Source organism: Pipistrellus kuhlii, unplaced genomic scaffold (genome assembly GCF_014108245.1).
Source record: "Pipistrellus kuhlii isolate mPipKuh1 unplaced genomic scaffold, mPipKuh1.p scaffold_m20_p_11, whole genome shotgun sequence".
In the NCBI taxonomy this organism is placed as follows: Eukaryota; Metazoa; Chordata; class Mammalia; order Chiroptera; family Vespertilionidae; genus Pipistrellus; species Pipistrellus kuhlii.
In genome coordinates this window covers 52,335,330-52,352,596 of record NW_023425416.1, presented here as the reverse complement: position 1 = coordinate 52,352,596, position 17,267 = coordinate 52,335,330, and the positions used below count along the sequence as shown (strand labels likewise).

The 17,267-nt window shown below is 71.8% G+C and overlaps 3 protein-coding genes across 3 annotated transcripts in view; all 3 read right to left on the bottom strand.

The window, feature by feature from the left end:
• Positions 1-43: 43 nt before the first annotated feature.
• On the bottom strand, positions 44-8,133 carry UCN2 (urocortin 2). The gene is made up of 14 exons (XM_045579624.1): positions 8,094-8,133; positions 7,774-7,854; positions 7,504-7,557; positions 7,326-7,442; positions 6,780-6,842; positions 6,570-6,686; positions 6,366-6,443; positions 6,222-6,275; positions 6,051-6,099; positions 5,529-5,561; positions 4,093-4,170; positions 3,866-3,955; positions 3,583-3,780; positions 44-2,661 (listed from the first exon to the last, which is right to left on the bottom strand). Exon 14 carries the CDS (start codon positions 1,236-1,238, stop codon positions 924-926), a length of 315 nt encoding a protein of 104 aa, XP_045435580.1. The 5' UTR covers positions 1,239-2,661; positions 3,583-3,780; positions 3,866-3,955; positions 4,093-4,170; positions 5,529-5,561; positions 6,051-6,099; positions 6,222-6,275; positions 6,366-6,443; positions 6,570-6,686; positions 6,780-6,842; positions 7,326-7,442; positions 7,504-7,557; positions 7,774-7,854; positions 8,094-8,133; the 3' UTR covers positions 44-923.
• A 239-nt stretch (positions 8,134-8,372) lies between these two features.
• LOC123652093 (collagen alpha-1(III) chain-like) lies at positions 8,373-16,209 on the bottom strand. Its single transcript, XM_045579644.1, has 35 exons — positions 16,129-16,209; positions 16,049-16,084; positions 15,741-15,836; positions 15,624-15,659; positions 14,774-14,832; positions 14,556-14,675; positions 14,267-14,467; positions 14,145-14,180; positions 14,005-14,058; positions 13,781-13,849; positions 13,661-13,705; positions 13,484-13,546; positions 13,342-13,386; positions 13,058-13,093; positions 12,940-12,975; positions 12,779-12,796; positions 12,291-12,326; positions 12,140-12,220; positions 11,938-12,006; positions 11,808-11,843; positions 11,697-11,738; positions 11,557-11,601; positions 11,444-11,488; positions 10,695-10,730; positions 10,559-10,618; positions 10,313-10,420; positions 10,129-10,200; positions 9,958-9,993; positions 9,692-9,751; positions 9,544-9,588; positions 9,298-9,333; positions 9,156-9,191; positions 9,025-9,081; positions 8,842-8,913; positions 8,373-8,450 (listed from the first exon to the last, which is right to left on the bottom strand). Exons 1-32 carry the CDS (start codon positions 16,207-16,209, stop codon positions 9,167-9,169), a joined length of 1,863 nt encoding a protein of 620 aa, XP_045435600.1. The 3' UTR covers positions 8,373-8,450; positions 8,842-8,913; positions 9,025-9,081; positions 9,156-9,166.
• Positions 15,787-17,267, bottom strand: part of COL7A1 (collagen type VII alpha 1 chain) — a 20,995-nt gene continuing 19,514 nt past the window's right edge. The window contains 5 exon segments of the mRNA XM_045579643.1: positions 15,787-15,836; positions 15,940-15,975; positions 16,049-16,084; positions 16,929-16,973; positions 17,058-17,120. Coding sequence (XP_045435599.1) covers positions 16,940-16,973; positions 17,058-17,120 — 97 coding nt within the window. The 3' untranslated portion in view covers positions 15,787-15,836; positions 15,940-15,975; positions 16,049-16,084; positions 16,929-16,939.

Genomic DNA, 17,267 nt, shown 5'->3' with positions numbered 1-17,267 from the left:
TGCACCGGATCAACACCAGGGCCCCCACTCCAGGCGGCCCCACGCCCGCCCGCCCGCCAGGGCTGCCTCTTTCCGCCAGAGCTGTCCATGCGCCCGCTCTGCCCCGTCTGCAGCGGGAGCTGTCTGCCCGCCCCCAGCCGCCCGCCCACAGCACCCGGCCAGGCCTCTCGGGCCGGCAATGGAGACGGGAGAGTGAGATAAGCCCCACCAGTGTGGCTCCGTGGCTGAGCATCGGCCTAGGAACCAGGAGGTCGTGGTTTGATTCCCGGTCAGGGCACAGCCCGGGTTGTGGGCTCCATCCCCATTGGGGGTGTGCAGGAGGCAGCCCATCGATGGTTCTCTCCCATCATTGATTCTCTCTCTCTCTGAACCAATAAAAAGCATGCTTTTTAAAGAGTGTGAAATAAGGGAAGCCTCCTCCTGGCACACCGAGGGCCGGTGTGGGCAGCCCGAGTGGGCGGGCAGCAGAGCCGCGGTGACAGCCTCCGAGTCCCCGCCTGGTGCCCACACCGTGGAACGGGTGACTGGCCGTCCTCCCCGCCGGTCACGGAGCACTGCTGCGGGCAGAGCCCTCACTCCCCCACCACGGGGGCACGGAGCGCGGCGGCTCCGCCGTTTGGGGGACGAGGGCGGCCGAGGAAACGGGCTCAGGAAGGGGCCGGCCGCCGGGGAGCTGGTCTCAGTGGGCGGTCTCGGGTGCAGTGGTGGTGACCACAGGGTGGTGTCCAGGTGCTCCGTGACCATGGGGCACCCACACGTAACAAGCTGGCACGGGCAGTGACTCCCATGGCGTGTCCGAGCTGTCCGGGCCCACGGGACCGAGGCGCGCAGGTGTGATGTGGCCCCACGTGGCGGTGCCCACGTGATGAGCCCGATGTCCATGCCCAGGCGTGCTGTCCGGCTCCGCGGCGGCCCTCCCCCGCTCAGCGGCGGCCCACCTGGGCCAGGATGCGGGCGTTGGCGGCCGCCTGCTCCCACAGGGCTCGGGCCCGGGCCTGGGCCAGGACGATCTGCTGGAGGCCCAGGGGCACATCCAGCGAGAGGGTGATGCGGGGGCCGGGGCGGGGCCCGGGCTGGCTCCCCGCGGGGCTGGCTGGGGGGCTCTCCGAGGCCGCAGGGCGGGGGGTGGCCGGGGGGGAGTGCTGCGCCGGGAGCTGTGGGGCCGGGACAGGGGTCGCTGAGGCCAGCGGGACCCCGCCCAGCGCCAGGACCATCAGCGCCATCACCCACCCGGGCATCGCAGTCAGGCTGTGAGGAGAGAAGAGGCTCAGGGCAGAGGCTGTGGGCGGCTGTGGGCGGGACAGAGACAGAGAGAGGGGGGACCCAGACCCTGAGACAGAGGCTGAGGCCAGGCCAGGCACAGAGAGAGACACAGTGAGAGCAGGGAGACACAGAGAAGGGGCCAGAGACAGAGGGTGAGGCAGAGAGTGAGCGACAGAGATAGATAAAGAGACAGAGAAAGCGGCCCGGGGTCCGGGCGGCGTGGCTCAGGGGCCGAGCGTCCACCTTCGAGCCAGAGGTCACGGTTTGACTCCCGGTCTGGGCCACACGCCCGGGTTGTGGGCTCGATCCCTGTGGGTGTGCAAGAGGCGGCCAATCAGTGATGTCCTTTCATTTCTTTCTCTCTCTACCTTTCCTTTCCTCTCTGAAATCAATAAAAATATTTTTTAAAAAAACCTTAAAAAAGAGAGAGAGAAACCCAGAGATGGCGAGTGTCCAGCACACACATGTATACGGAGGGAGAGAGAGACGGGGGGCGGGAAGGAGGGGATGGTGACAGGAGGAGAGGCGGAGGCAGAGCGGCAGAGGCAGCTGGAGGAGACCCAGGCGCAGGCAGACCCCGGAAGGCATGGCAGCGGAGACAGACCCGGAGGGCAGGGCCAGGCGGCCTGCGGTCTGCGCACGGGCCCCGCAGTAGGTCCTTGGGGAGCAGCAGCCAGGGACCCGGAGCCTCCTCAGGTCCAGAGACCTTCACTCGCCCACCCCCAGGTCCACTCAACCCCAGGCCCTGCCCGCCCTTCCGACCACCCGCCCGTCCTACCAGGAGCAGCAGCCTCCGCGGGAAAGGCCAGGCACCGGGCTGCCGAGGGCTGGCTCACCCTCTGCCCCTGGGGCCCATTTATCGCCCTCAGCTGGGGGTGGGGGGTGGGGGGCGGGACTGGGGTTCGGCTGCTGGCACAGGCAGCCCCCGCCGTGCCTCACCCCCTCCCGGGGGCAGTGAGGACAGACCCCCAGCTGCTCCTTCGGGGACACGTGGAGGGCTGAGGGTCACAGGACAGTCACCGGGCTGCAGAGGGGCTCCACGCCAGGCAGGGCAGCCCTGACCACCCCAGCAGCCAGTCACACAGGGGCCTTTCACAGCAGCAGCTTTAATGCCCCATCAGCACCATGTCACCAGCCCGGGGCGAGGGGCGGGCGGCGGAGTCACATCCGCTCCTGCCCACGGCCACCCCACACTGAGCCATCGGCCGGCGCCACAATGGGGGCCTGTCCACAGGGCACGGCCAGCCCCGGGGCCAGTCACCGAGACAACGAACGGACAGACGGATGGATGGGCGGACGTGTGCACGCTCCCGCACACGAGCCGCTAGCACCAGGAAAGACCCCGCCTCCAGGGTCGCTGAACTTCAGCCGCATCTGGGGCTCAGTGCTGGAGAGCACCTGGTGGGGGGGGGGGTCCTGTCTTTAGCCGCACCCTCACCCTCCCCCTCACCCTCACCCACCCCCTCATCCTCACCCTCACCCTCACCCACCCCCTCCCCCTCACCCACCCCCTCACCCTCACCCACCCCCTCACCCTCACCCACCCCCTCATCCTCACCCACCCCCTCATCCTCACCCACCCCCTCATCCTCACCCACCCCCTCATCCACCCCCTCACCCTCACCCTCACCCTCACCCTCACCCACCCCTCATCCTCATCCTCACCCTCACCCACCCCCTCATCCTCACCCAACCCCTCATCCTCATCCTCACCCTCACCCACCCCCTCATCCTCACCCTCACCCTCACCCTCACCCACCCCCTCACCCTCATCCTCACCCTCACCCTCACCCACACCCCACCCTCACCCTCACCCTCACCCTCACCCACCCCCTCACCCACCCCCTCACCCTCACCCTCACCCACACCCTCACCCTCACCCTCACCCACCCCCTCATCCTCACCCACCCCCTCATCCTCATCCTCACCCTCACCCACCCCCTCATCCACCCCCTCATCCTCACCCTCACCCACCCCCTCATCCTCATCCTCACCCTCACCCTCACCCACCCCCTCATCCTCATCCTCACCCTCACCCACCCCCTCATCCACCCCCTCATCCTCACCCTCACCCACCCCCTCATCCACCCCCTCACCCTCACCCTCACCCACCCCCTTACCCTCACCCTCACCCTCACCCTCACCCACCCCCTCACCCACCCCCTCACCCTCGTGGGCCCAGCGGCACTGGGAGAGGGGGCCGGGGAAGGGTGGGGGTCTGACCTCGGAGCGGGGTCCTTATCCAATGGGGTGAAGGGAGGGGGCTGGTGGGAGCCGCACGGCGGGCCTGTCCCGCCCGGCCCGGGGGCCGCGGCGTACCTGCTGCCGGGCTCGGGGCCCCGCGGGGCGGGCAGCGGCGCTCACAGGCCTCCCGGGTGGCGAAGCGGTTGGCGTTCCCTCCGCAGCCGCCGTAGACGAAGGGGTGGCAGGCCCGGGCGCCCCCCGCGGCGGCCCGGTGGTACCAGCGCAGCGTGTAGGCGGAGCAGGAGCCCTCGTCCAGCGGCAGCCAGCAGGGGTCTGGGGTCCAGGGCTCAGGTCAGCGGCGGGGCGGGGGCAGCCGAGAGGGAGCCTGCCCCGAACCCTGCGCCTGCCCCGCTCTCACCGCCGTCGCCGTCCCAGGGGGCCAGGGGGTCCTGGGCGTCCTCCCCGGGGTACTCGTCCTCGTACTCATCGTCCTCGGGGGGCACTCGGTCTGCGGGGGCGGTGGGGGTGCTGTGGGGGCGCTGCGGGCCAGCCCCAGCCACACCTCCCACGTGTGTGCGCATGTGCACGCGTGTGCCCTGCTGTGCCCGCGCCCCGCCTGCCACGCCCCCGGTGCGCAGCCCTCACCTTCCTCCTCCGCATGGGAGACCTGCAGCACCGGGAGGCGCTGGCGGCCGCTGGCGTCCGCGTAACTAGGCAGGGGCCCTGAGCAGAGAGAGGGTGCAGGGCCCTGAGCAGAGAGGGTGCAGGGCCCTGAGCAGAGAGAGGGTGCAGGGCCCTGAGCAGAGAGAGGGTGCAGGGCCCTGAGCAGGGAGAGGGTGCAGGGCCCTGAGCAGAGAGAGGGTGCAGGGCCCTGAGCAGGGGGGGGTGCAGGGCCCTGAGCAGAGAGAGGGTGCAGGGCCCTGAGCAGAGAGGGTGCAGGGCCCTGAGCAGAGAGAGGGTGCAGGGCCCTGAGCAGGGAGAGGGTGCAGGGCCCTGAGCAGAGAGAGGGTGCAGGGCCCTGAGCAGGGAGAGGGTGCAGGGCCCTGAGCAGGGGGGGGTGCAGGGCCCTGAGCAGAGAGGGTGCAGGGCCCTGAGCAGGGAGAGGGTGCAGGGCCCTGAGCAGGGAGAGGGGACAGGCCCTGAGCAGGGAGAGGGTGCAGGGCCCTGAGCAGAGAGGGTGCAGGGCCCTGAGCAGGGAGAGGGTGCAGGGCCCTGAGCAGGGGGGGGTGCAGGGCCCTGAGCAGGGGGAGGGGACAGGGCCCTGAGCAGGGGGGGGTGCAGGGCCCTGAGCAGGGAGAGGGTGCAGGGCCCTGAGCAGGGAGAGGGTGCAGGGCCCTGAGCAGGGAGAGGGTGCAGGGCCCTGAGCAGGGAGAGGGTGCAGGGCCCTGAGCAGGGAGAGGGTGCAGGGCCCTGAGCAGGGGGGGGTGCAGGGCCCTGAGCAGGGAGAGGGGACAGGCCCTGAGAAGAGAGGGTGCAGGGCCCTGAGCAGGGGGGGGTGCAGGGCCCTGAGCAGGGAGAGGGTGCAGGGCCCTGAGCAGGGGGGGTGCAGGGCCCTGAGCAGGGAGAGGGTGCAGGGCCCTGAGCAGGGAGAGGGGACAGGGCCCTGAGCAGGGGGAGGGGACAGGGCCCTGAGCAGGGGGGCGTGCAGGGCCCTGAGCAGGGAGAGGGTGCAGGGCCCTGAGCAGGAAGAGGGTGCAGGGCCCTGAGCAGGGGGAGGGGACAGGGCCCTGAGCAGGGAGAGGGGACAGGGCCCTGAGCAGGGGGGGGTGCAGGGCCCTGAGCAGGGGGAGGGGACAGGGCCCTGAGCAGGGGGGAGTGCAGGGCCCTGAGCAGGGGGAGGGGACAGGGCCCTGAGCAGGGGGGGGTGCAGGGCCCTGAGCAGGGAGAGGGTGCAGGGCCCTGAGCAGGGAGAGGGTGCAGGGCCCTGAGCAGGGAGAGGGTGCAGGGCCCTGAGCAGGGGGAGGGGACAGGCCAGGTCACCACTGTGGCCACCCAGCCCCGCCCCTGCTGAGGGCCAGGTGATGGGCAAGAGGCCTGGGGGAGGGAAGTTCTGGGGCAGAAAATACCAGGAAACTACTCACGGGATCCAGACGCGAGGAACTGGCCCTGGCAGGCTGGGGGGGACGGGACGACGATGACACAATGAGAGGGAGCAGGGAAGCGGCACCGAGGGGGGCACACAGCGAGGATGGAGAGGAGGACGGAGAGCACAGGGAGGACGGAGGGAGGACGGAGGGAGGACGAAGAGCACAGGGGGACGGAGCACAGAGGCCGAGGAGGACGAGGAGGGATGGAGAGAAGTTGGGAACAGAGTGAGCAAAGGGCAGGAGAGGACACAGGGACCAACGTGAGACAGAGGGGCGGGGGGGGGGGCAGATGCCTTCGGGGCCAGAGCCCCTCCCCCGCCCCATGTCAGGCCCAGGGACCCGCTCGGTGCCCCCCCCCCCGCCCCTGCCCGCCCACTGCCTCCACACGCCACACGGGCCTCAGAGACCACAGCCCATCGTCTGCTCCTCCTGGGCCCCCGGGGAAGTCCCGCGTCCCTCCAGCCCACCCGCTGACGCCGGCACCGCCGGGCGGGGGAGTGTGGGGCGCCCACTCACCGCAGTGCTGGCCCAGCTCCTGGCGCACGAAGCCCCGGATGTCGTCCTCCTGGGCGCGGCCACGAGGGTCAGGGACGAACAAAGGGCACAGGGCAGGAGCGCGAGGGACAGTCAGGCCCGGTGAGGGGCAGGGTGTTGTCCGGGCAGGCCCAGCCCACCCGGCACACTCACGGTCAGCGCAGCTTGTCCCTTCTCGCCTCGGGGGCCGGCAGGTCCAGGCCGCCCCTACGTGCAACGGGGGACCAGGCTGTGGCCTGAGCTCAGGGACGCCGGAGGTCACCCACCCTGACCCCAAGCCCAGGAATCCCCACTCACCTGTTCCCCTCTCTCTCCGGGGGCCCCAGGGGCGCCGGGGGCCCCCACCACGCCCTCTCCACGGGGCCCTCGCTCACCCTGTGGGACACAAAGGCCGAGGGAGCAGGGTCAGAGATTTGGGGTGGGAAGTAGGGCATGTGGGGTTCATAGGGTCAGAGGTTAGGATCCCAGGTCCGTGAGGCTGGGAGAGTCGGGGCCCCTCACCTTCTGGCCTTGGAGTCCTTCCGAGCCTTTGGGCCCCACACTGCCGGGAGGCCCGGGGGGACCACGGGCACCATCACTGCCCCGGGGCCCTGGGAGGCCCCCAATTCCTGGGGGGCCCTGGGTAGAAACAGGTCAGCGTCAGTGCTCAGAGCCCCCGAGGAGAGCACCAGCCCCCCAGCCCCGGTTCACCCCACCTTGGCCTCCACTTACCCGCTCCCCTTTCTCGCCCTGGTCACCCATGGGCCCCGTCTGCCCGTCAAAGCCCCGGTCGCCCTGGCAACGGAAGGAAGTGTGAGGGACCCTCTGTCTTGGCCTCCCCGTGGCCACACCTCCCGGAGCCCAAGCACCGGGGACCCTCTGAGCCTGGAGCCCGCAGCCATGTGCCCCCAGGACTGCCCCCACGGTAACCTGCACTCTGACCCTCTGACCCCGCCCCCCCCACCTCAGCCCTCCCACCCCCACCCGAAACCCCAAGACAGCCAGTGTCCCAGCCCCACAGCTCCTGCTCCCGACACCCCGACAGCCCGACAGCCCAACACCCCGACACCCCGACCCGCCGGCTCCCTGCCCCTCCGACACCCCAACAGCCCGACACCCCGACCCCCCGACCCCCCGACACCCCGACCCGCCGGCTCCCTGCCCCTCCGACACCCCGACCCGCCGGCTCCCTGCCCCTCCGACACCCCGACAGCCCGACACCCCGACCCGCCGGCTCCCTGCCCCTCCGACACCCGGCCCGCGAGGGAGAGGCCGTACCTTGGGGCCGACCAGGCCCTCCTTGCCAGGGGCCCCCGCCTGGCCCGGCTCCCCCGGCTCCCCCGGGTCGCCCTTGTGTCCGGCCGGCCCGTGTCGGCCCGGGGGCCCCGCCTCGCCCTGCGGGACAGGGGGGTCAGCGGGGCCCTCGCCCGGCGGCCGCCCCGCCCGCTCACCTCACCTTGTCGCCCTTCTCGCCGTCCAGGCCACAGGCGCCCTTCAGCCCGCGCTCGCCCTGCGGGGAGAGCCGGTGTGGGGGGCCCTGGCAGGTGTGGGGGACCCCGGCTGCCCCCCCCGCCCCCGAGCCCCGAAGCCACTTCCCAACCGGCCTCGCCCAGCGAGCCCTGACCGCCATCCCCACGGCCAACCCGGACACCGCAACCTCTGACCCCGACACCGCGCCCTCCAGCATCAGGCCTCCCGGCCAGGAAAGCGCCCGGTCCCTTCCCACCTTGAGGCCGCGGGGACCCGCAAAGCCCATCTCTCCTTTCTCTCCACGGAGGCCGGGGGCTCCGTCCCTTCCTGGGGACCCCTGGGGAGAGGGCAACAGAGGCCGGGTCAGGGAGGGTCAGGGGGCTTGTCCGGACAGAACAGCGTGGGGGGAGGCAGCCTTGGGGGCAGGACATTCCGGGGGTCAGGGGTCACTGTGATGGTGGGGGCCGCGGGCAACTCGATGACACCATGGAGTCCTGGGGCGTCGTAGGGTCAAAGGTCGCCACGTGAGGGGGGTAATGGGAAGGGGAGGGGAGGGAGAGGGGGGACGCGCCTTACCGGGTCTCCAGGGATCCCCGCGGCACCGGGCCCCCCCTAGGGAAACAGGAGGAGGTGGCCCTGAGTGGACTGCCCCCCACACGGCCTCCCGCCCCAGAAGCAGCCGCGGGGGCTGGTCAGGGCCCAGCTGCACCGACCCTGTAGGACACGCTGGAGGGAGGGAGCGGGAACCCCTGCCCCGTCCCCCCCGGGCCCCGTGTGTGATGTGTGTGCGTGCGTGTGTATGCGTGTGCGTGCGTGTGTATGTGCGTGGGCACGTGTGGCCAGTGTGGTGGGGAGCCTTGCCTGAGGTCCTGCAGGTCCGCGAGCTCCGGGCGGCCCGGCCGCGCCCTTGTCCCCGGGCTCCCCGCTGCTGCCCTGCGGGACACACACACACACACACACACACACACGGACGGTCACACCGCAGGCGGAGCGGCGACGGGACCTGCCCCTGCTGCCCCCGCTGCCCGCCCTGGCGTGGCTGTGCCCCACCCTCCTACCACCTGGGGGCCCTGACCCCAAGAAGCCTTTTCCTGTTCCCAGAGCCGCACCCCCATGACCTCCATTGAGGCCCTTGAGCCTCTGTGCAGCCCAGCTGTGCGCTGACCCAGAGGTCACTGTGGCCACCGACTCCCCTCTGAGGCCCAGAAAGCCCCCTCCCCTCCCCCTCCCCGCCTTCCCTGCCCCCTCCAGTGTACCACCCCTCCCCCTCCCTCCCCGCCTCCCAGGAACCCTCCTGACCCCAGGGAGCCCCTCCTGCCCGTACCTTCTCTCCAGGAAGCCCGGTGTCTCCCCGAGGTCCTTTCTCGCCATCTGCACCTCGCAGCCCTCGCTCACCCTGGGTCAGGGTCCGGGGTCAGGGTCAGGGTCAGGGGCTGGGGGTCTCTCACCCTCGGATCTCCTGGCCCCGCCCCCAGGGAGGCCGGCCTGCACGTGGGCAGCTACTCACCGCGTCCCCCTTGGCGCCGCGGGGCCCCGGCGGCCCCAGCACCACAGCCGCGTCGCCCTGCGTGTTCGGGACGGTCAGAGCCGCCAGGAGCCCCGAGTCCCCCCCGCACCCCCACCCGGGCCCACACTCACCCGGTCACCCTTCAGCCCCGCGGCTCCAGGGTCGCCCTGTGGGGGTAAGCGTGTGAGTCTCCCCAGACCGAGGGTCCCCAGCCCTGACTTACAGGGCCACCCCACCTCCAGGCACCCACCCCAGCCTTCCCCAAGTCCTTACCTTCTCCCCGCGTTCCCCCCGGCTGCCTGGGGGGCCCTGGGAGAGAGAAGCCTGTGAGCTGGGCGGCCGGGGGGACACAGGTCATGGGGGGTGGGTCGGGGGGAGCCCGGGGAAATGCGGGGACAAAGGCCCAGAGAGGAGGCGGGGCAGAGGGAGGAGGGGGCGGGGCCGAGTCCCCAGGGCACAGAGTGTGTGTGTCCACCCCCCCCTCCCCCCCCCCCCCCCCCCCCGCCTTCTGGGACCCACCGCAGGGCCTCGGGGTCCCTCCTGGCCGGGGTGGCCGTCTTCACCCTGGATGGTGACGGTATTCAGTCAGATGTGGGGGTACAGACGTGGGGGTACAGAGAGGAGCCGTAAGGGGTCCCGGGTGGCGCGTCCACGGGCAGATACGTACCCGGAGGCCCGGCTCCCCACGCTCTCCACGCGCCCCGGGCAGCCCCGCTCCAGGGTCCCCCTGCAGGTGAGAGGGCACCAGGGTCAGAGCCCGGAATCGGGGGGCGGGGGCAGGCAGGGGGCCATGGCAGGTCAGTGGGGTGGGGGGGTCAGTGGGTGGAGGGGTCAGTGGGGTGGGGGGGTCAGTGGGTGGAGGGGGTCAGTGGGGTGGGGGGGTCAGTGGGTGGGGTGACGGGATCAGGGGAGCCAGCACACCGTCCTGCCTACCTTGTCTCCTTTGAGTCCGGAGGCCCCGGGTGCTCCCTGTGGGCAGAGGGGGTGAGGGTCAGGGCCCCTCGGAGGCACCCCCAGCCCCCAGCCCCCCCAGCGTGGCGCAGCCCCCCCAGGCTCCGTGCGGACCGGCGTCCTCAGGACGGACACGGCGGGCACCTCACTCACCGCCGGCCCTGGTGGTCCCGGAGGCCCCGAGGGACCGGGGGCCCCCTCTCTGCCCGGGGCACCGGCCAGGCCCTGCGGGAGGGAGAGCGAGCGAGGAGCAAGGTGACTGGGTCCCCCCACCCCCCGCCTCCCACACACGGGCTGCAGGCCGGCCGCCTCTCTGCCGCCCGCCCCGGCCCCTTACCCGCTCTCCGCCGGGGCCCGGCTGGCCCGCCTCTCCCCGAGGGCCCGTCTGCCCGGGGAAGCCAACGATGCCAGGAGCGCCGGGCGGGCCCGAGGCGCCCACGTCCCCCTGGACACGGAGAGCAAGGGAGGAGCGGTCCGGCCCCCGCCGGCCCCCGCCGGCCCCGCCCTCTGCCTCCCCTCCGGCCCCCGCCGGCCCCCGCCGGCCCCGCCCTCTGCCTCCCCTCCAGGCGGGGCGGCGGCTCACCTTCGCACCCGGAGGACCGCCTGGCCCAGGGGGGCCCTGCGCCCCGACTCCTGGGTCACCCTTCGAGGGAAAGGGGATGGTTAGGCAGGGCGGCTCAGGGTGCGACCCCCCTCAGGGACACTTCGAGTGCACGTACCTTCTGGCCCTTGAGTCCCGGGGCTCCTTTGAAGCCCTGAAAAGGCAAAGGAGGCAGCTGAGGGGGCATGTGCGAGGGTCCCCGGGAGCCGAGGCAGACGGGACCGCGGGCACCGGGGACACAGACGTGTGACACGGGCACCGGAGACGCAGGCGTGTGACACGGGCACCGGGGACACAGACGTGTGACACGGGCACCGGGGACGCAGGCGTGTGACACGGGCACCGGGGACGCAGGCGTGTGACATGGGCACCGGGGACACAGACGTGTGACACGGGCACCGGGGACGCAGGCGTGTGACACGGGCACCGGGGACACAGACGTGTGACACGGGCACCGGGGACGTAGGCGTGTGACACGGGCACCGGGGACGCAGGCGTGTGACACGGGCACCGGGGACGCAGGCGTGTGACACGGGCACCGGGGACGCAGGCGTGTGACACGGAATGGCTGGTGGGGGCTCAGAGGGGATCAGGGACTCCGGGGGGCTGAGGTGACCACAGACAAGTGGGCCATGGACGTGAGCGTGATGTGTGGAGCTCGGACACGTCAGTCCACAGACACCGCCGGGCACACGCAGCACCGCCGGGCGGGGAGGGCCACGCTCTGCCGTCCGAGCCCGGGAGGGTCAGGGCCTGGGCCGTGCGGTCCGGAGCGTGAACCGCCGGGCCTGGGCGTGGGCTCAGGCCAGCAGACCCGGGCCCGTGTGCGATGGCACCCCCACCCCCCGGGCGCCGGGCCAGACTCACATCTTCCCCCGGGTCTCCAGGCTCCCCCGCGCGGCCGGCTTCTCCCTGCGCAGAAACGGGGTGAGGGTCTGCCGCCCCCTCCCCGCCCGGGGCGCAGCCTGGCCCGGCCTCACCTTCTCTCCCCGCGGCCCGGGCAGTCCACGGTCCCCCTTGGCTCCCTGCGGGGCAGCAGGAGGTGGCGGGTCAAAGGTGGTGCTAGGGCGCCGGGTCCAAGGGCACGGGGCTGTGGGCGGGCGGGCGGTGCCATACTCACCGGCTCTCCCACCAGGTCGCGGGCAAGGCCTCCGGGGGCTCCCTGTGGGGAGAGGGCTCAGCGGGGATCGGGCCGCCCCGCGCCCCACTTCCCGGGCGCCCCCACACTCACCTTCTCCCCCTTCGCGCCAGGGGGCCCGGCCACAGCCTGCGGGGAAGGCCAGTGAGCTCCCACACCTCCTGCCGCGGCCCCCACTCTGCCCCCGGCGGCCCTGCCAACCAAGCTGGGGGTCCAAGGTCACCTGTCCGGGGGTCCCCATGGGTCCAGGTTCTCCTTTAGGCCCGACAGGGCCGGGCAGGCCGGGCGACCCCTGTGGCAGAACAGTGAGGAGCTCAGTGCCTCCCCCTCCTTCCCCTCCTCCTCCTCCTCCTCGTCCTCCTCCTCCCTCCTCCCTTCCGCTCCTCCTCCCCTCCTCCCCCTCCTGGGAGCCCGCCAGGACACACCGGCACTCCCGGGGCTCCTCGGTCTCCGTCTTTGCCGCCGGCTCCGTCACGCCCGGGGGCTCCCGGCTTCCCCGTCTCCCCCTGGAGGAAGGGCGCTGTCAGGGCCGCCCCGGCCCCCACCGACCGGAGCCCAGCCCGACCTCGGACTCACCACTTGTCCCGGCAGCCCGGGCGGCCCCTGCGGCCCCTGCGGGAGAGAAGTGTGAGGGGACGCGCGGGCAGGGACGGGGACGGGGACGGGGACGGGGACCGGGCGGGCTCACTCACCACCAGGCCGGAGGCGCCGGGCGGCCCGGGGAGGCCCACGGGTCCAGGAGGTCCAGCCAGGCCCTGGGGGAGAGAAGTCAGCGCGTGACCCCCCTCCCCGTCGCCCCCCGCCCCTCCCTGTGACTCCGGCCACGGTCTGGCTACTCACCCGTCCGGGCGGGCCTGTCTCTCCCGGCTCCCCCTGCGAAGACGGGGCGTGAGCGGACAGGCCCGGCCCCCCCCCCCCCCCCCACACACACACACGCAGTAGCAGGCGGCCGCCAGGGGCGCAGGCGGCTCGCCCCCTCCTCCCACCACACCCCCTCCTCCCACCACACCCCCACACCTCCCCCACGCCTCCCTCACCTTCAGCCCGGACGGTCCCTGCGGTCCCGCGGGGCCAGCGAGACCCTGGAGAGAGGTGCCGAGGGGAAGGGGTCAGGGGTCAGAGGTCAGAGCCACCCACCTGGGCTCAGGGATGAACACAGACAAGGTCTGCTTCTCCGTGGGCCTGCCCTGTCCCGCCCCTGCGGGCAGAGCCCCCTGTCACTCACCGGGGCCCCGGGCGGTCCGGGGTCTCCGTGGCCACCCTGGTGGGGAGAGGGTCGGTGAGGCCGCTGCCCGCTGTGGGGCTGGGCAGGAGGGGCGGGGAAGGGGATTCTGGGTACTCACGGCTGGGCCAGGGGCCCCCCTGGGGCCTTGCAGTCCCTGGAGAGAGAAGGGGGTGCTGAGCCTCCATCAGCCTCCACCCCAGCACAGGTCACCCTGCCCACAGGCTGCTCCGCAGACAGCACATACGTGCACACACGACCCCCCCCCCCACATACACAAATCCTGCATCCGCACCCACACCCACACCCAGGCACAGACACCCCCCATCCCCCACCCCCCGCCCCGAGCCCGGGAGCGGGTGCCCAGCAGCCAGCAGCGCCGGCCAGCTTCCTGCCTCCACTCACCGGCTTTCCTTCGGGCCCAGCCACACCGCGCTCTCCGGGCAGACCCTGCAGAGAGGGGGTTCAGGCCCGCTGTCCCCCCCCTCCCCCCCCCGCTCCCCCAAGTGTCCCAGGAGCTGCAGACACTGGCGCTGTCAGGACTCACCGGGAGGCCGCCCAGGCCCCTCTGTCCAGGCTCCCCCTGCTCGCCCTTGACGCCCGGCGCCCCCTGCAGAGGAGGAGCTGTCACTGCCCTGCTGGGTGCCCACACCCCACCTGCCCAGCAGGCCCACAAAGGAGGGGAGAAGGGGAGGGGAGAAGGGGAAGGGAGGGGAGGGCTCACCCTGTCTCCTTTGGGGCCGCGGTCGCCGTCACTGCCTGGCTCCCCCTGTGAGGACACATGTCAGGCCAGGCCCTGGCGCCCAGGCGGGAGGCTGGCCCCCGGCTGACCCCCCACACCCACCTTCGCGCCCTTGGGTCCGGGGGGTCCTTGCTCCCCCGAGGGCCCAGGACCTGGCTTGTCCACGTCCACCTGTGAGCACAAGGTCAGAGGGAGGGTGGTCTGTCATGGGGGCATGGAGGGGCCAGAGGTCACGGGTCAGAGACACCACGTGGAGTTGCTGGGCCTCCACAAGGGTGGCTTCTGAGCGGCAGAAGCCGCAGGCCTAGGGCAGAGCAGGCGGTCACCTTGTCACCGGGCGGTCCGGGGGGTCCGGGGAGGCCCGGGGGGCCGGCTCTGCCCTGCAGGGGAGAGAGAGAGTGGGTGGCTGCCCTGTGAGGCCTCTCGGGGGCCCCCTCTCCCCCTGAGAGACCCCCCCCCAGCTCACCTGCTCTCCACGTTCGCCTTTCTCTCCCCGTTCTCCCTGAAGTGCACATGGTGGGGTGGGTGTGTTTGTGGGGAGTCTGGCTCCCTCCCCCCTTCCCTGGTTCCCGGCACCCCCAGGCTCACCCGTTCTCCTGGCCTTCCTGCCTCCCCCGCAGCCCCAGCCGAGCCCGGGAGCCCGGGAATGCCCGGCTTCCCAGGCTCCCCAGCCAGGCCGGGAGGGCCCGGGGCGCCCCTCTCCCCGAGGGCCAGGCCGGGCGGCCCCTGAGGGCCGGGGTCTCCACGGTCTCCCTTGGGCCCGCGGTCTCCGGAGAAGCCGATGGGGCCCTGGCGGAGAGAGGCGTGAGTGCTGGTGGCCGTGCGGCCCTGCACCACCCCCCGCCCCCCCCCCGTGCCCTGGGCAGCCCGCACGCACCTGCTTGCCCGCAGGGCCCGGCTCGCCGGGGTCCCCCTTGGGGCCGCGCCTCTCAGGCCCGGGCAGGAAGCCGCTGGCGCCCCCCTGCCAGGTCTCCACCATGTCCCGCAGGGCTGAGGTCTGACAGGGAGCAGAGGGCAGGGCATGGCTGCAGCCAGGCCGGCCGCCCCGTGGGCGTACTTAGCCCATTGCACCCCCCCAGACCCCAAACCACCTACCTTGATCCCGATGTTTTCCAGCAGCCGCTCCACGTTCTGGAAACACAGCTGGTGAGGGACTGCCGGAAGGGGACAGCCCTGGCCCTCCCTCCATGCCCCCCTAGCCTCCATGCCCACCCCCGCCGGCCTCCATGCCCGCTCCTGGCCTTCATGCCTGCCCCCCCCGGCCTCCATGCCCCCCTAGCCTCCATGCCCGCCCCTCCATGCCCCCCTCCATGCCCGCCCCTCTATGTCCCCCCTCCATGCCCGACCCCTGGCCTCCATGCCCCTCCATGTCCCCCCTCCATGCCCCCCTGGCCTCCATGCCCCCCCGGCCTCCATGCCTGACCCCGGCCTCCATGCCCCCCCCCCAGCCCCCATGCCCCCTCCACCCCCCCCCTCCACGCCCGCCCCCCGCCTTTCACAGGGACTCAGCCCCGTGGAGGGTGCAGGACCCTGGAAGCCCGCCAGGCGTGGCCCCAGGTTCCGGGGGATGATGGGGGTGGGGGGGTAGGGAGGATACAGCAATCCCAGCAGGACGGGCCGAGCAAGCGGACAGACCGTGTGGGACCTCGCGCAGGGGCGACAGGGAGGCCCCGCCACTCACCGGCCCACTCCCTGGCTCTCCTCTCAGGCCGCGCTCTCCCGGGAGGCCCTGGGGCAGAGACAGGCTGCTGGGCCGCGTGGGGCCGCGTGCGCACGTGTGGGGGCGTGTGCGCACGTGTGGGGCCTGTGGCCACCGGGCGGGAAGGGGGGCCTCACCTGCTCGCCTTTGGATCCGGTGTCCCCCCGGTCACCCTGAGCACGAAAACCATCAGGTGGGGAGGCCAGCCCGGGACCCCCCCCCCTCCCGCCCAGCACGTACACTCACCTTGGGGCCCGGGCTGCCTGCGACGCCGGGGAAACCCTGGGAGGTGAGAGCACGGGGTCACACGGGGTCACACGGGGCCGCGGCTGCGCCCACGTCCTCGCCGGCCCTGACACTCACCTGGCCGGGCGGGCCCACCTGCCCGGGGAGGCCCGGGGGGCCGGGGAGGCCAGGGCTGCCAGGGGCTCCGCGGTCGCCCTTGGGGCCCTCGTGACCCTGGGGAGGAGGCACCGGCGTCAGCCCTGAGGTCCCAGAGCCGGAGCGGGATCCCCGGGGCAGGGGCAGGGCAGGGTCAGGGGCTGAGGAAGATCGCACTCACTTCTCTCCCAGGGGCGCCTGAGTCTCCCTTCTCCCCCTGTGGAAGGAAGACAGGGCGCTGCAGCCACCGGCCGGCTCCGGCCCAGCGAAGCCCAGGGGCAGGGCCTTACCTTCCTCCCGTCTTCTCCGGGGTCCCCCGCTTCTCCCTGCGGACAGACGACGACTCAGCCAGACATTCCCAGCGTCTGACCCTCTGGGCAGCTGCCAGCGGCCCTCTGTGCCACGGCCCCCACCCCCCGTAGTCCTGGAGCGTGGCCTGTGGCCTGGCCATCCGTGGGAGCGGTGTGCCTGTGCAGGTCTGCTGGCTCCACACTTACAACACACGTGCTCCTGTCTCTGGCTTCTACACATATCCTGGGTCTCTGTGTCAGCACGTGTGCTTGTGCATGGGTCTGCGTGTCCCGTGGGCGACACTGGGTCGGTGTGTGTGGACGGGGCTTGTGCCGCACGCACTGGGTGAACACGTGTCTGTACGTCCCTGGGGCTGGAGAAGTGTCTGTGACTTCTCTGAAACTCTTAGGCACCTCATTTCAGTCGGTGGCGCACATACCACATGTGCATGTGCAGGTGGTCTGCGTGTCGTGTGTGTGTGTGTGTGTGTGCCTCTGTGCCTGCACCCCAGTCTGTGTGCGTGTGCAGGTGGCCTGCGTGTCCCGTGTGTGTGTGTGTGTGTGCGTGCAGGTGGCCTGTGTGTCCAGTGTGTGTGCGTGTGCAGGTGGTCTGTGTGTGCCTCTGTGTCTGCAGCCCTGCCTGTGTCCCGTGTGTGTGTGCAGGTGGTTTGCGTGTCGTGTGTGTGTGTGTGCAGGTGGTCTGTGTGTCCCGTGTGTGCGCATGTGCAGGTGGTCTGTGTGTCCTGTGTGTGCACATGTGCAGGTGGTCTGTGTGTCCTGTGTGTGTGCGTGTGCAGGTGGTCTGCGTGTGTACTCCCTGTCTGCACCCGGGCTGTGTGCGTGTGCTCCTCGGCAGGTTCGCCGTTGCCCGGACACTCACGTTTTTCCCGTTCAGGCCCGGCCTGCCGTCCTCGCCCGGCTTTCCCTGCAGGAAGAGATCATTGGCCGGAGGTCAGAGTTGGGGTGCGGGCGGTCGGGGGGCAGAGGGCACCAGGAAACCAAGACTCACCGGCGCTCCAGGGGGGCCGGCGGGGCCGGGAGGTCCCTGGTCTCCTCGGAGGCCCGGAAGCCCCTGGAAAAAGCCTTTGTAGGACGGAGGGGACACAGAATCCCTGGCGCCCGCGGGCTGGGAGGACCCCATTAGGATCTCCTCCAGCCTGGCAGGGGCCGAGCGTGACCTGTGACCTCAGAGCTGACCTGTGACCAGGGGTCACGGTTT

Excerpts from the sequence above, each read along its gene's own strand:
- LOC123652093 (XM_045579644.1), bottom strand. The coding sequence starts at position 16,209 with ATGGCCAGGCCACAGGCCACGCTCCAGGACTACGGGGGGTGGGGGCCG. Across the intron at positions 15,660-15,740 it reads AGGTGGGCCCGCCCGGCCAG|GGTTTCCCCGGCGTCGCAGG; the intron begins GTGAGTGTCAGG and ends CTCACCTCCCAG. Across the intron at positions 11,844-11,937 it reads CCATGGGGACCCCCGGACAG|GCTGTGGCCGGGCCCCCTGG; the intron begins GTGACCTTGGAC and ends CCTTCCCCGCAG.
- UCN2 (XM_045579624.1), bottom strand. The coding sequence starts at position 1,238 with ATGCCCGGGTGGGTGATGGCGCTGATGGTCCTGGCGCTGGGCGGGGTC.